The sequence below is a fragment of the Pezoporus occidentalis genome, unplaced genomic scaffold (assembly GCF_034315485.1).
Source record: "Pezoporus occidentalis ecotype Australia unplaced genomic scaffold, CSIRO_AGI_Poc_V1 ctg118, whole genome shotgun sequence".
Taxonomy (NCBI): domain Eukaryota; kingdom Metazoa; phylum Chordata; class Aves; order Psittaciformes; family Psittacidae; genus Pezoporus; species Pezoporus occidentalis.
In genome coordinates this window covers 1,099,691-1,115,927 of record NW_026912972.1, presented here as the reverse complement: position 1 = coordinate 1,115,927, position 16,237 = coordinate 1,099,691, and the positions used below count along the sequence as shown (strand labels likewise).

General features: G+C 44.9%; 1 protein-coding gene across 10 annotated transcripts in view; it reads right to left on the bottom strand.

The window, feature by feature from the left end:
- TRPM8 (transient receptor potential cation channel subfamily M member 8) overlaps positions 1-16,237 on the bottom strand; it is a 51,382-nt gene that overhangs the window by 6,034 nt on the left and 29,111 nt on the right. For 2 of the 10 annotated variants that reach the window (XM_062642619.1, XM_062642639.1), the window contains 9 exons: positions 13,288-13,433; positions 12,701-12,813; positions 12,022-12,238; positions 9,099-9,190; positions 7,943-8,081; positions 6,988-7,159; positions 6,566-6,743; positions 3,740-3,930; positions 980-1,079 (listed from right to left, as the gene is read on the bottom strand). In XM_062642619.1, coding sequence (XP_062498603.1) covers positions 980-1,079; positions 3,740-3,930; positions 6,566-6,743; positions 6,988-7,159; positions 7,943-8,081; positions 9,099-9,190; positions 12,022-12,238; positions 12,701-12,813; positions 13,288-13,433 — 1,348 coding nt within the window. Of the gene's footprint in view, positions 1-979; positions 1,080-3,739; positions 3,931-6,565; positions 6,744-6,987; positions 7,160-7,942; positions 8,082-9,098; positions 9,191-12,021; positions 12,239-12,700; positions 12,817-13,287; positions 13,434-13,907; positions 14,306-16,237 lie in introns of those variants that run through there. The other 8 variants (XR_009969228.1, XM_062642627.1, XM_062642682.1 and 5 more) reach the window with 8 other exon arrangements.

Genomic DNA, 16,237 nt, shown 5'->3' with positions numbered 1-16,237 from the left:
TCCAGAATCAAAGCTATTTTTTGTGTATTTCTTTGACTTCTGAGTGCCTCTGGGTAGTCTTAACCTAAACACTTCACTGTGAACAGCAGTGTCTACAGCAAGGCCAGAGGAGCATGAAAGAGTCTGGTCTTTCCTGCCCATTCTTATCAGCTCTTCCATTACATTCAATTTAGAGGGTCAGGCTGCTATAAACTCGCCACAAAATTAAGCCATCAGACACAGACGTTACTGTTCTGTTTCCTAGATTTCTTTATCCTCATCCTATTACTTTGAAAACACCAAGACAGATCCCAAAGATAAAGTGTCATGAGAAAGCAGCCAAAAATGAGTACTCCAAGTCACCATCATACCAGATAGCATCTTCCCCTCCTGAGGTCTTTCCTCTCATGTTATCAGGTACAGATCCATAGATTATATACATATCCATACAGATACACAGATTGGTGATGTGGGAATGCTTGACATTCCACATCTCACACTAAACATTCTCTAACTGCATAATCCTAGAATCATTTAGGTTGGAAAATACTTTTAAGATCGAGTCCAATCATAAACCTAACACTGTCAAGGCCACCACTAATACATGTCCCTAAGTGCCACATGTACATGCGTATTAAATAGCTCCAGGGATGGTGACCCAACCACTGCCCTGGGCAGCCTGTTCCAAAGCCTGATCACCCTGTTGGTGAAGGCTTTTTTGCTAATATCCAATATAAACCTCTAACGGTACAAAACCAGTCAGCTGATAGCACTACTTTCCACAATGAGACCTCGAAACACTATAGGAACATTTTCTCTTTTGGTGAAAAAACAGGACAAAAAACCCCATCAACTTCCTTGGAAGAATAAAGGGCACATTTATTCTGAGTTTATTTATTACTCATTAGTTTGTAAACATTTAGAGCTGCTGAAAACTTGCCTGCACTACAAATATTCAACAGAAAGTTAAGAGAGTGAAGACAAACAAGGGCAGACATACTCTTCTGACGAATCATTTGCTTTGGTATTGATTTTGACAAGGTAATTTTCCTTCATGACAGCTTCCCATGCCAGAATCTCATTGTCCTCATTTTTTGAGCCTGGGAAATGGATGTGAAGAAAAACAACAACACCAGATTCAGTTAATTTGACTTGCCAATGCTAAGATGCAAAAAGGCTGGGTTAGTGCTTGCATTCCGAAGCTAATGAGTCCCTTCTCTGCATCCAAAGCATTTGCAGCCCCACTTCCCACCTGTGACATAGCTCTGGTAACAAGAACATTAACACATTTCACTGTATGCTCCTGACAACCAGAGTTGGTTAAAACAAAAGAAAATATGAACAAAACCCCCTAAGAGGATCTTTTTTGGGTCTTGGTCAACACCAGTGAAATGGCAGCCGCTTCAACAGGTATAGGACATTCCAGAAAGTTCCTATCTGGGTTTGAGCTTTCCAGTTGTTTCTACATTGCCCTATATTAGATCACTAAGAGTAATGTGTTAAGACCTGTGGTGTATAACTTATCTCTGAACTAAAACAATCCAAAATGATGAGGTGCTGTCTTCTCTACAAAGCATCTCCTACTGATGTAAATTAAGGAGTGACACAGAGCAAACCACTCCGAGGCAACAAAGCCCTCCAGGATAATATTCTATATTTGATCCCGTCCCAACAGGACAGCACAAACCATGTGGGATTAATAACAGAAAGATAAGAAGCCCACAGCTAGCAACTGACTGAAGTTACATTTCCTTCACCCAGTGCTTGTCTGGTTTGAATCCATCACCCCTTGTCTTATCTCTACAGTCCCTGATGCAGAGTCCCTCTCCAGCATCCTTGTAGCCCCCTTCAGACACTGGAAGCTGCTCTGAGGTCTCCACACAGCTTCTCTTCTCCAGGCTGAACAGTCTCAATGTTCTCAGCCTTTCTCCATACTGGAGGTGTTCCAGCCCTTGATTATCCTCATGGCCTCCTCTGAACTTGCTCCAACAGCTTCACATCCTTCTTACATTGAGGACACCAGAACTGCACACAGTGCTGCAAGTGGGGTCTCACCAGAGCAGAATAGTGGGGCAGGATCACTCCTTCGACCTGCTGGTTATGCTTCTTTTGGTGTAGCCCAGGATGTATCTTTATTTCTTTTAGAACTGCAACATCAACTGTGCATCACTCAAGCAGAAATACCTGCTGTTAAACCACCTCCGCAGCCAGGAAACCAAACAGTGATTTGTACATCCAAAACAATTTAGTCAGTGTTAAGGAATTTATACCCCAAGGCAGGCATCTTTCTCCTGAACTAGTGACAAAACCAGCCTGTGCTGCAGGGCAACAGTCAGGTTGCTGATGGATGGGAATAAGTCTGTCAATTAACTCAACTTATCCTCTCTCATCTGCTTCTAAATGGCTCTTAAAAAAGGGAGAAAAAGAGAAAACACTCCATGTGTTGGAGGTAAAGCTTGTTAAAACAATTCATCTCTTTGCTCTCTGAGAGAATAAATAAGGGGGAAATAGCTGCAGGACTGACAGAGCCACTCCTGCATTTTTGAAGCAGTCTGCCTATTTGGCCATGCCCAGAGGGTCAGAAGAATCTCAGTTCTCTTTCAGTGACCCACTAACTAACAAAGACAGGGGAGCCTCTGAAAACGACTGTCCTCCAGCAGGCTGCCCTAGCAGGTACTGCAATGGGAGGACAGAAAGAAATGCAACTCCAGAAGGCAGATTGGCAAGCAGAGACTAAGAGCACCTCTTGTACTAGTTACTAAACATACAGAGCCTGCAAGATCAGGGATCTCTGCCACCAGATAACAGTGCATGAGGACACCCTATCAGATGTTAATGGCAAAAGGGATCATAGAATCCCAGACTGGTTTGGTTTGGAGGGACCTTAAAGCCCATCCAGCTCCAACCCCCTGCCACGGGCAGGGACACCTTCCAACAGAGCAGGTTGCTCCAAGCCCCTGTGTCCAACCTGGCCTTGAACACTGTCAGGGATGGGGCAGCCACAGCTTCTCTGGGCACCCTGTGCCACTGCCTCAGCACCCTCACAGGGAAGAGCTTCTGCCTAAGAGCTCATCTCAGTCTCCCCTCTGGCAGGTTAAAGCCATTCCCCTTGGCCTGTTTCCACAGGCCCTTGTCCAAAGCCCCTCTCCAGGTTTCCTGTAGCCCCTTTAGGCACTGGAGCTGCTCTGAGGTCTCCCCTTAAGGAGCCTTCTCTTCTCCAGGCTGAACCAGCCCAGCTCTCTCAGCCTGGCTCCAGAGCAGAGCTGCTCCAGCCCTTGGAGCACCTGCATGGCCCTCGTGTGGCTGGTTTACATTTTCCATGCAGACCATGAAGATGACTTTCACCTGCTGCTGGCTCTGCATGAACTTATTCAGTGCTTTAATCCAAAAAAACCCCTCCCAAACTCTCAAGGCACAGGCAGCCCTAAACTGATAGGATTAATTTGATTTACATATGTGAGGTAATTCTGCCTTGAAATGGCTTGGACAGGACAGCACTGGCAAAGTCTGCACAGTACACAAGTATGATTTGAATCTTGCTGAAGAGATTTCTAGCAACCCAGTGGATTTGCATTTGATAGAGAACACAATGAGCTGCTCTTCATTTTCAGTACAACCACCTCCTCCAAGGTCCACATTGCCCTTGGGTACTTCCTATCAACACACTAACCACCTGGATTAAGCACAGAATGCCATGGAAGAGTTGCAATGCCTTGGCCACAGAGCTGACTTTTAGACAGTAGGGAATGATCCAACTCACAGCAAATAGACGGCTCTTTACTTTCTTTCTTACAGCAGATTTTGATACACTTCCTCGTCACCATGAATATGTAGGCAAAGATGACGAAAGGGAAGGGGATAGTCAAGCGACTGCAGTATTCTTGGACCAAGAAGTAACGCTGGAACTTCCATACCTGGTCGTTGTTCTCTTGTACTGATCCAACAGTGTAACTAGGAGGTGAAGAAACAGAAAACACATACAGCATTATGAACTCCATCAGAGCCAAGTAGCACAGTGTTTCCTTTCATTATACCAGCACTTAGTTTTCTAAAGTCATCCCGAGGCTGGAAGAGGGAGAAAATACTGCACCTACTTTCAGTACCTTCGCTCTAGGCAGTTTTCTTCCAGCCTAGACACATGAGAACAGGATGCTGCTTTGCAAGGTACTGTGTCTCATTAACTCATCAGCTAACTTCTTCCTAAGCAAAACAAAAAGGCCCTAAAAATAAAACATTTACAAGAGAATTAAAAGCTCCTGAGACTTTTTTAGAAGCATTAAGAATGCTTCAGGCATGGAGCAAACCTACTGTAGGAACCCGGCAAAGCAACAATCACAGCTCAGACTGCCTGACCCTTCATCACTGACACTAAATGGCAGATGGATGCTTTCAAAACATCTGTGCTGAGATCCTAATAGACCCTTACACAAGAGAAGCTGAAACCTTCACCTGGTGGAAGCTGTATTTTGGTTTAGAAGATAAGTATGATCCTGAATTCCAAAAATGAGGCACTGGTTGGACTGGTGTCTAATAGACACCAGCATGGTTAAAGACTGACAAATACTATGTACACACTAGTCATAGAAGGAGATGTCACAGATCTCACACATTTCTAACTGCAGCAAGAGAAAATGAGCTGGGACTGCTGTCTGCCCACTGGGCTTCCTGACTTCAGTACAATCCAGTGCTCCTGCTTGATTTAGTTGCTCAGTTTGTCATTAAAATGAACTATGGAAAGCTTCCAGAGTGTCATTAGCAAATTCATGCTGGGTCTTTCCACAAAATAGGCTGAACTGGCAAAACTGAGGGGTTTACTGACATAAGTATCAGCTAGAGCATTTACTGTGCTGTTAAAGTAAGTGTTCTAACACATATCAAAGACTTCTAGGGTACAGCTGGCTTACTTTGTTAATTGCTTTCACCCTTCCTAGGGAGTATAAGCACTGTCTCCGGTCCGGCGCAGGTTAGCAAAACACATGTACAATAAATAGATATACTGCACCAGTCCCAGCTGCCTTGCCAAAAATCACTTCTCTGAGTGTCCCTGGAGTCCAGCTCAGCATGGGAAGAAAGGTTCAGAGCAGAGGGGAGAGCAGACCCCAAAGCTGAGGCATTCTCCACTCACCACACTAACACATCTCATCTCAGGCCAGGAAAAACTGGCACTGCCATTCAGCAGAGAGAGCCTCTTGAGGTGGATCAAGAGTTCTCAGCAATTCTGTAAACAATCCTGTTGCCAAAGCAAATTCCTGCTAAGCCTGTCACTGCCAAGGTCCCATCAAAATACACAAGTAGACGTAGTGGACCTCAGGAATATGTCCAGGCTGTATTTGTGTTATGCTGCAGGGGAGTGTGAAGCAGAACAGAAGCAGAGATGGGCTGTAGAACAGAGGCCCAGCACCAATACAACTCTATTCACAAGTAAGAAGTGAGGCAGGAGAGCAACACACTCCCAAAGTCTGGTACCAAGGACTTGCCACTGTTAACTGTGTGTCAGAGCTTGCAGTGCAAATAGCAGAGATTCCTGACAGAAGGTGGAAAGATTTTTCCCTGCTCTTGCTGGTCCCAGTGCAGTCAATATATATTAGATAATGTGCACACCAGCCACCATCTTTATTTGCAAACCACTGCTGAATACAGTCAGCAATTTCCAGCACCACATTTCAGATGCCTGATTACATGGTGTAACATCTCCCAAGATGCCAGAATAGGCCTCCTGACTGGTAGACCCATAGACAAATTACCATATCAAAATGGTTCACACAGGGGGTTGGTTTCATGCTTACAGAGGCAGTAGGAGGGGCAGCCATCCCTCCCCAGAACGTAACAAATTTGATCAGGCTGCTGTGAGAAACGTTGCATCACTTTGCCTTTGCTCACCTCCCCACAGCAAACCCTTAACTTGAGAGGTCTGTTTCAAGCTGGGAGCCCTGTCCAGGCTAGTCCCAGCAATTCCTCTGCAAAAGAGCCAGGCACAGTGGAAACACTTGCTTCCTGGTATTTTCCAGGACTTCATTCCCTTTCTCAGAGGGGTACTGATTGAGAATCATAGAAACAACCAGGTTGGAAAAGCCCTTTAAGCTCACCCAGTCCAACCGCTCCCCAGCACTGCCAAGGCCACCACTAACCCATGGCACTGAGGCCTCGTCTCCACGGTGTGTGAGCACTTGCAGGGATGGTGACTCCAGCCCTGCCCTGGGCAGCCTGTTCCAATGCCTGAGCACCCTGTGGGGAAGGAATTGTTCCTCAGCTCCATCTAAACCTGCCCTGGTGCAGCTTGAGGACGTTTCCTCTTGTCCCATCCCTTGTTCCTTGGGAACAGAGCCCAGCCCCTCCTGGCTCCATCCTCCTGTCAGGCAGTTGTAGGGAGCGATAAGGTCCCCCCTGAGCCTTCTCTTCTCCAGGGTGACCCCCCCAGGTCCCTCAGCCGTTCCCCATCACACTTGTGCTCCAGGCCCTGCACCAGCTCCGTTGCCCTTCTCTGGCCCCACTCCAGCACCTCAGTGTCTCTATTGTACTGAAGGGCCCAGAACTGAACACAGGATTCAAGAGAACACAAGCAAGTGATCGCTGCTTTGTTACATACCCAAACATGGCCACAAGCAGGTTCACAAGGAGGATGTTAGTTGAAAGCATGTAAATGCAGACCAGGGGAATGGTAATCCACTCCGGGAAGCGGGGTTGGTTGTTGGCATCCAGCTCCACACACAAGGGCTTGGACTCATTCCCAGAAAATGTGCAGCGGTCAAAGTTGTAGGTGGTACCTCAGAGGGCAAGAGAGGAGAGCAAACAGTGAGCCCGCCCTCTCCTCCTTCTTCTGCTGGGTCTAGCCCCAGGGACTGCCACTGACCACAGCACAAACGGCCTCTTCCTTCCCCACCTCCCCATCAGACATCAAATCTTGCCCCAGTGCTTGGAGGAAAGGAATCAGCACAGGAGTTGACAGCCAGGGAAGCCTTCCCCTGCCCCCCAACCCCGCCAGGAGAGATTCCCACCCAAGACAGCTACCGTCAACATCATCAGGGTACTGGCCAAACATAGCCAGGTACGGCTCATAGATGACAGATCGAAATATCCACTCCCAGCGGTGCTCGTTCTTCCTCAGGATCCCTTGCCTGGCCACCCCAAAGGCCACCATCCACACAGCAAAAAGGAAGAGGAAGAAGAAGACGTCTATCATCTGAAAAAGAACAACAAGCAGTTGCATCAGCGCCCCAGTGCATGCCTGTTCCAAGCCACACATGGCTTGCTTTCTCTCCAATTGGATATCAGGGTGGAAAAGAAACAAATAGTAGAAAGCACACAGGAGTTAGCACCACCTGAATGCAAGTTTTCAGATCACTGCTCCATGAATTCACAGTCACCAACACACACATGCAAATAATTGACCGTTCCCACTTAGGGAACTTCAAAACTGCTTATGTAACCACAACACTACCAGGGATGTGTTTGATAGGAAGAGAGAAGCCCACTCTCTTCCCATTACCTTTCCTTGTCTGCTGGCAAACACCCCTTCCAGCTACAAGGACAGAATTAGCCACTCCATTAGGCTCCTCACCACCCGCCTCCCCAGTTACTTGTGTGATGGATGCAGTGGAAGACAGAAATCCTCCTCCTATAGCATTTACCATCCATCATGTCTTGTTTGGGGAATGCTCATGTGAGTAACAGGAGTGATGGAACATTGCTGAAACATGTGAGAAGTGGAAGACAAAAGCTATGAGGAAGTATTTCCTCTCCTGATCTTCAGCCTGATCTTTATCCTTCCCCTGTGCAGAGGGATAGAAAAAGGCCCTGCACTTAATTAGGGCTTTTTAAATCTTAATTCATTCTGTTTAGCAGATTTAAGAAGAGAGAACTTGCTGCTCTCATAAGAACAGTGGCAATTTTCACTTTTGAGGAGCAAAAGAAAAGGTGTCACATCATTTATTCAGACTCTCTTGAAGAGCTGCCAGAATCTTACCATCCTCTGCAGCATAATGATTTTGGGTCCTAGATTTCTGCTAACTGTGAAAATATGGATCAGCCTCAGAGTAAAAACTATGTAGTCCAAACAGAAAATGACTCTCCCAGAATACCAAGAGCTTTCATCGGAGTGAAGCCTAATGGAGACAGCAAAAGAGAATGAAGAGAAGCATTGTGTAAAGCATGAAGAAGTCAGACATAAATACACCGAAAGGAGGAGTGGAAAATGAGTAACTGGAAAACACAGCACAGCTACCAAGGGCCCCATGCTCTGCCACCCACTCCCACCTGATGGCACTGGTTAATGTACATGTTTACACCCTTCCTATCTTAACAACATCGCTGCTGCGTCTCCTCTACCCCTCTAAAACTAGGATCAGCATAGAAATCTTGTACCTTTGCTCCCACAGCCCTCCAAACACATCAGTGCAATGAGCACTCTGCTGCACAGAGACAACAAAAACTAAATCACACAATTTAGTAATTTACATTGGCTGCACAATTACACTGTAAACCCTGTTTCCATCGTTCCCTTGTCATGGTTGTTAACTCACCCATTCATGTAAAACAGCTTACATGAGCTATTGATATGCTGTTAGACTGCTGTGAGTACAGCTACAGTCTCCTTACATACAACACACTAAAGCTCAAAGAGTCCAGATTGCCACACTCAATAGTCAGGAAGAAGAGTCATGGAAAATCCCAAAGAACTTCTGACTCTCTCAGCTATTAAGCATCTCATCCTGCAACTCTGATACAGTCTATACAGCCAGGCTTGAAGGCAGTGTCATGAAACCTAAGTTTACTTCAGTCATACTCTTCTAAACATGCTCATCCAAACCTAAGCATTAAGAAGGTCTGTCCTGCTGGCCCAGAAAGATCTGAGCTTAGAAAAGCCATCTTTGAGTCCAGGGATAGACTCAACTTCCATTAAACGCAGAATAAAAAACAGCACATGCAGATGTTCCCTAATGACTTTATTCTCTGTATTTGCTTTTACAGCTTTAGAGTCAAGACTTGGCAGTATTTATGGTCTTCAAAAAGAAGAGGGAGCTTCACGAACACATCACTTCCCAAAATCTCATTACAGATTGTAATCAAAACCCAGAAAGGAAGCAAAGCATAACATAACCATAAGAAAAGACACTACTCACCTGAACACAATCCCTGCTATGAAGTAGAAGATTGCCAGTGTATCCATAACATTCCACAGATCTGAGAAATACTTACTGCCATTCATGTACCACTAGGAAGGAAAAAGAGCAGAAAGTAATGACTATAGAGCACTGGCCAGCAGGGAGGGAGCTCATCCTTCTTTCCCTATCTCTCCCCACTGGACATCCTCAGGGGTAAATACTCCACTCACTGCAATAGGAAGGATTGTTTCCTTGCCCATTTGATTTTCTGTCACACACAACAGGTACAGGAGAGATCAGATTGTTTTTAACTTTCCCTAAAAGAGGGAGTTTAATCTACCCAGGAATGGCAGAAATCATGGTCATTGAAAACATATTGTCACTGTTAACTTCTAGTAAGACTATTGGTCAAGATTTTGTGTGTTTAGAACTCCTTAACCTGGATGTCCTAAGTTACTACTGCTCTTGCACTGGGAGCAGTTAAGCACATGGGTGATACATTACACCACAGTGCAGGTTACTGTGCTCAGAGGACATAACACAACCACATGGGTGCTTCTGAACGGGGAGAGGAAGAACTAGTCCTGACAAGAGCTGAGATTGATGTACTTGGTGCTCACATGTGTACACCATTTGAACTCATGGTGGATCATGTCATGTTCAGCAAACTGCTGCTAGGTATTACATTTATTCTTTCCATTACCTGACTTCCTATTTCTGAATTGCAAGTCTAGGGGAAATCTCTCCCCATTCTCAGTCTGATTGGTACTGCACCCTGGACCCAAAGATTGGGCAACTTCTGGATCCAATTCAGAGGGGACTCATTAAGACAAGTAGCTTAAGTAGGAGAAACCTCTGCCAGGCCTGAAGAAATAGACTAAGTCCCTGATCCTAATTCTTTTAATTTCCATTGAAATCAAAGCTTAGTAGAGTACTGACTCTATAAGCAGTGAGCCTCTGGAACTGTCACTTGCTATTCCAGTTGCACAACTGTTGCATTGTGTTCACACAATGGGATCCACTGCTAAAAATGGACAGCCGTGGAAGTGACTAGGGTGTCAGGCTCAAGGTATTACCAGACACTGTTTCAGCATCTTGAGACTCACACACACACACCTTTCTTACTACTGAAGCTACCAGAGGCTGTGCACTGAGTAGGGACAGCATTTCTGACACCAATGGCTTTGGGTTGTCTCTGTTTAGTAACCCCTAAATCAAACATAAGCTGTCTTGCTATAAATGGCAGCGAGCAGTTTTGTATGAACAGCTGGATGCATCTGGTCCAAATGTCCTTCACAAAGCAGTAAGTATATCGCTGCACCACAGCTGTATTAAATGCAGCAAGTTTAAGCCTGATCCCTCTTCTATTAAGGACACAATTGTGGGTGGAGGAAAGAGATTTTGGTCTAAAGCAGAAACAGAGATAAAGCCAAGGTAGGTGTGTGTAAGGAGATGAGAACAATCAGGGCTGCAGTGCTGTTCAGTCCTTCAAATATCAAGCACTTGCCATTGCTAAAAGCTTAATGTGCATGGAGGTTTGGTCCAGACTCCTTCTCCATTTGAGAAAATGGGGCTTTCCTGCACATCCTGTAAGTTTTCCCAATCACCTCACTGGAGGCTACATCCATGTGGCTAAGAAGAGAGCAGGAAAAAGGCATCTCCCATTTCATTATTGTCATGACAGCTCTAAACAGGACACGAGAAAGTAGCTCCAGCTAGTTAAAATTCCCTTAGAACTTCCATCAGAAGTGAAAACAGGGCTGAGCCAGTCAGTGCCTTATGATTCAGATACAGCTCAGTCCCCCTGAACAGTGACACAACCTGTTTTACATTTGGAACCACGTCTAGCTGTCACTCCCCCAGACACCACTCTAATCAGAGGGCTGATTTCTCCCCAGTTACCTGAATGCAGCAGCTACAGCGCGACTCCAGGCAACATCACTCTTATGGGGACATTGTCCTGCATCTCGCCCCTTAGCAAGATAGGTTTGAATCCAAAATAGGCTTAAGATAACTTTAAACCCTCAATAAAAATCTCTGTTTTGACACCCACTATCAAACTGGTACAGTTTGGCCACCAACTAATGGGATTCCTGGGATCTGAAGCTGTTCTACCTGCTCAGGGTACTGACAAATAGTGACACTGGGAGGAAAAAAAGGGTTCTATCCCTAAGGCTTTCCCCAGGACTTTTGCTGGGTGCACACAGGAAATGCAGTGACAGATCCAGAGACAGAGCCTAAATCAGCAGAAACAACACTCCATTAGTGTTCTCATTGCTACAGTCTTTGACTTTTTCCCCCATTTTCCTTAGCAAAGAAAGCTGCCTTAACCAGGGTACCCACCACCTTGACTACTGGAAAGGAAAAAGACCACACAGCAAGTTAAGCACAATAACATCAACACTCAGCAATGTCATTTGATCTCAATGTAAGAAATGTTATTGCAGGGTGGTCTGATCCAAAAACACTCATATGGAGACTGCCTTACAGGACAATGGGAAAGCAGCTCTGCACTGAAACCACACATCCTTTCTCTTCTAAAGAGGCAGAAATCATTTGATCTAGAGGTATGCACCAAGATAAATGTGTTAAATCTAACTTCCTGAACTCAACTGCTTTGGAAATTGAAGCCAAGCATTCCTGAGAAATATCTCCACTGGCATCAGTTTAATCCACACAGCTTCAAAGTCAATACAAATTCCTCTCGGTGCATGGACTCTGCAGCTATTGGGGGACAAATAGGAGGGTTAAAAAAGAAGTTAACTGTGCCTTGAGTTGCCTGAACATATCTACCAAGAAGTGGTTCCCCTTTAACTCCGAAGCAGCCTGCACTTCCTCATGCTACTAGGAGGGTAAAAAACACAAAGCACTAAGTATTTTTGGGTTTAATTTAACTTTATAATCTAGCACTAAATGGTTTTGGGTTGCAAGCACTGCCTACTTGTCTCACTTCATCACAAAGCAGAATGAAGACCAGGACGTAAAGGATGATCTCCAGGGCGGTAGGTTCCTTCTGGAAATCCATAAGCAACACGTAGGCGAAGAGTAACAGGAAAGCGATGTAGAAGATGACATTCCAGGAGAAGACCACAAAGGGGGAGGTGAAGAAAGACACATAATACAGTAAGAGTTTCTTACTCTTCTCCACAGGCTTTTTCCTGAGGAATTGAAAGAGGGAAAAGGTGTCAAAGCAGAGCTTTTACACCTGGAAACATTTGTGTTCTTCATCAAAGTGAAAATGAGAAAGGCTCAATGTCTACAATAGGGCATTACTTTCAAGGTGAATGCATGCTCTGACTTCAGGCATGCAGTGAAACTGGCACATCTTAACTCCAGAGCAGAGTGAGGACATGATCTGTCAAAATCCTATTCAGCTATTAAATATCTGTTTGAGAGTGACTGAACACCGAAGCAGGTTCTCCAGAGTGGATTTAGAGTATCCATCCTCGGAGATACTCAAACCTCAACTGGACACAATCCTGGGCAACCTGCTCCAGCTGACCCTGCTTTGAGAAAGGGGTTGGACTGGATCATCTCCAGAGGTCCCTTCTGACCGGAACTGCCCCACGTTTCTATAACAGACTTGTATTGCTTCTCATAATGAGAAGCCAGTTGATTACCTGAATGAGATGAAGCCACAGCCTATTAAAGGGAAAAAGAATAGACACAGTATAATCTTCCAGTTATTAGTATCTCTTGAAATCTCTCCATACCACTGCTTGGAAAGGAAATTCTGTAGGGAAAAAGAAAATATCCTCATTTGTTCTAACAGCAACAAAATAACCTGGGAATGCTATTAGATTTAGGAAAAAAAAAAACCCAAATCATTGAGATTTCAATCAAAATACCTGGGATTCCTGTTTCAAAAATACAGCAAGCTTGGTGTTACTAACAGTGTGCTGGTTCCTCAGTCCAGCCATCTACAGCCTACACAATGAGGGGTTAAAAATGAGGTTTGATCTGATGTATAAGGTACTTCACAGTGGGTAGCACATCCACACTATGCAGACACAAAGCTGTGCAAGGGAGAAGTCCCTTCAGGTGGTCTTTATCATCCACCTCATCGTGATTTACAGCTCTTCATCAGCTCTTCCTCTCCTGACTTAGCATTTGTGGGCAAATCAGCCACCTTCTATTTCCAAAGAAGTGTATTTTTAAGGTATCCAGAGTTACAGTAATCGATGCACCTTCCTTTCTGTGCCGTTACCTGCACTCCTGGCTGTGCGATGAACTGCTGGTCTCTAGCTTCCACTGCTAGTTTCAGACAATTGCTCCCTCCCCAGGCTTCACAGGAGTAAGTCATCAGCTGCTCAGCCAGATCTTCGTCATTGCTGTAGCACTCAGTGAACAACTCTAGAGGGAAGAGGCAGCCCCACACTGAGCTCTGTGCTCAGATTCAATTTCCCACCAACTTGGGTGCAATTGTCTTCAGTGATTTCCAAAGTGTAATGTTCATAATACTAAAGCATGCAGACACAAGAACTCTTGCCACACTTTCAGCATGGTAAAACAGCTTGTGTGTTGCTTTACAACCCCACTTTCATGTATGAAGAATTCACGTCTGGATGGAAAACTGAAATACTAAACCAGCCCAAATTGAGCTGCTAAAAATTGAGTGAGAAATAGGAACTTCTCCTACTCAAATGACTCAGTATATCTGCTTGTTTCATCTTCTCATTCATTTAGCATTGATCTAAGGCCAGGCTGGATGTGGTTGTGAGCAACCTGATCAAGTTGAAGATGTACCTGCTCATTGCAGGGGGGTTGGACTAGATGACCTTTGAAGGTCACTTCCAGCCAAAACCATTCTATGATTTTAATGACCTAGTCAGTCTCAGTAGTCCCATATTAACAGTAAGGTTGAACAAGGTCAGAACCTTAATCTTTTTCACTGGGAAATGCACTACAAATATAGTTGAGTTTAGAACAGCCCCCGTCATCTTATTCTGCCCATATATTTTTGCCACTAACATGCATTTAGAGTAAAAATATTTCTCTTTCCAGCTCTGAATGTTTCCCACTCAAAGGCACCGCTCCGTATTGGTTTATCTGTGACAGCACAACTGCCCTCAAGAGTGATCCAGCCTCTCCTAAAACACAGCGACTTTCACTAGAAGCACTTCTCTCCAACAGCACATTTCCCCAGGCATTTCAAACAGCTGCATCACCATAACAGCAAGGATGTACACACACAGCAATGCTTTTGGCTGGTGTTATCACATACCCTGCAATATGCAGACAGATCTTGATAGACAGACTTCAATGGGATGTGTTATTCGCAGTGTCTTGCTAAATAATCAAGGCCTGAGGGATGTATATAGCTTTAGGAAAATCTACTGAAGCAGTTTTTGCCTTGTGAAGGAGGAGAGACTTTCTGGTAACAAGCAAGATATTTTCAGTGTGGCCTCGAGCCACCCCTCAGTGAATGGTGAAATACCTTTGCTGACATGTACACTCAAATGAGGCTTAAGTTCAACAGGCCAATCTAGTCTCCACTAGCCCAGAAAAAGAACAAACATGGTCTGCTTTTAGGAGCAATAAACCAATATCCATCTGTGGAGACTATTGTGACCTTTCAGTTTGGAAAAGGAGCCCGTAAGAAAGATGGGAAAAGGCTTTTTAACACGGCCTGTTATGACAGGATGAGGTGTGATGGTTTTGAACTAAAAGAGGGGGGATTCAGGCTGATGTAAGGAAGGAGTTTTGTACAATGAGAGTGGTAAAACCTGGCACAGGCTGTCCAGAGAGGTGGTGGATGCTCCATCCCTGGAGACATTCAAGGCCAGGCTGGATGTGGTTCTGGGCAACCTGATCTAGTGGAAGGTGTCCCTGCTCATTGCAGGGGGGTTGGAACTGGATGAGCTTTGAAGGTCCCTCCAAACCCAAACCATTCTGTGATTCTGTGATTTCCAAGATTTGGCTAAATGAAGCCATGACTGAACTGATCTATTCCTGGGGGTAACACCACCTCAACAACAAGATTGCACCTGAGACTTCCAGAAGCTGTTTCCAGCAACATTTCTATGGCTTCGTATTGAACCTGCAGGACTGCTACAGTTTACCTGTCACCTAATCTGATGTATGGTGGTGACAGCAAATTGCTGGGCAGCAGCACAGTTACAGAGATCCACTGTTTTCTGCACCATGCAAGAGAACAAGGTCATAACCTGCAATACAGCCCCAGAGGAAACACCCTGTTGTATCTCCCTACGAGTTTAGGAACCCAGGTCCTGCACCACAGGGTTCACCACAGATAAGCTTGGCTTTGTAAGTTGTGGGTGCTACAAATGGATCCCTGCTACGGTATCTGGTTTTCATTAGCATGGTTCTCTGAATAACTTGCAGAATAACTGGACACTGAGGAAACATCAGCATTATTGCTCCAGAAAATGGAAGTGCTAAAGCAGAAGAACATCCCCCTGCTCTCCTGTCACCCATCACCCCCATTAAATAAGAAGCTACTGGCCACTCAAGCCCAGGAGATGCAGAGCTCCATTCTGAATCACTTGCAAATGGGGAAACTGAAGGTTATACAGAAGAAAAAAGATACCAAAACCTCAGATAGCTCTGAATTATCGATTACCAACAATATTACTTCCCAGAATAAGGAAGGTATATGATGATTTTGCAGCTCAGAATTGAGGAATTCAATACACTTTTTTACTGCCATTTCTTCTCACTCCCCCAAATAATACCTGAAAGGTGGCTTTTCTCAACCTGAAATTACCAGCACTCACACAGAAAACTTCTCTTACTCTATATTCTCCTATTTCTGGCAACCCTGCCATTAAAGGTAGGTAGCTTTTCTTCCCAAGGAAAGAAATTCTCTACCCAAACCTTCCCCCACAACGCCCACTCTTAGAGACAAGCTGTTCAGACAGGACACACAGTTTCTGCTTGGAACAGATGGTGTGGAAGAGATTTCCAAGCAGTAAAAACACATTAAAAGGAAGCATTTAATGTTGGATATCTAGTTTTCTAAATAAAGCTTTCTTTCTACTTCCTTTGGAGATGCCATTTCTCTTCTTTAACATCCAGGCTGGATTTCTAGGCAGCATTTCAGGCGAAGTTCAGCATTTTTGCTGAACAAAACAAGCAGGGTTATCAATTTTGCCCTGCACAAAATCAAACCAGCACTATGCAACCACTGATAAAGC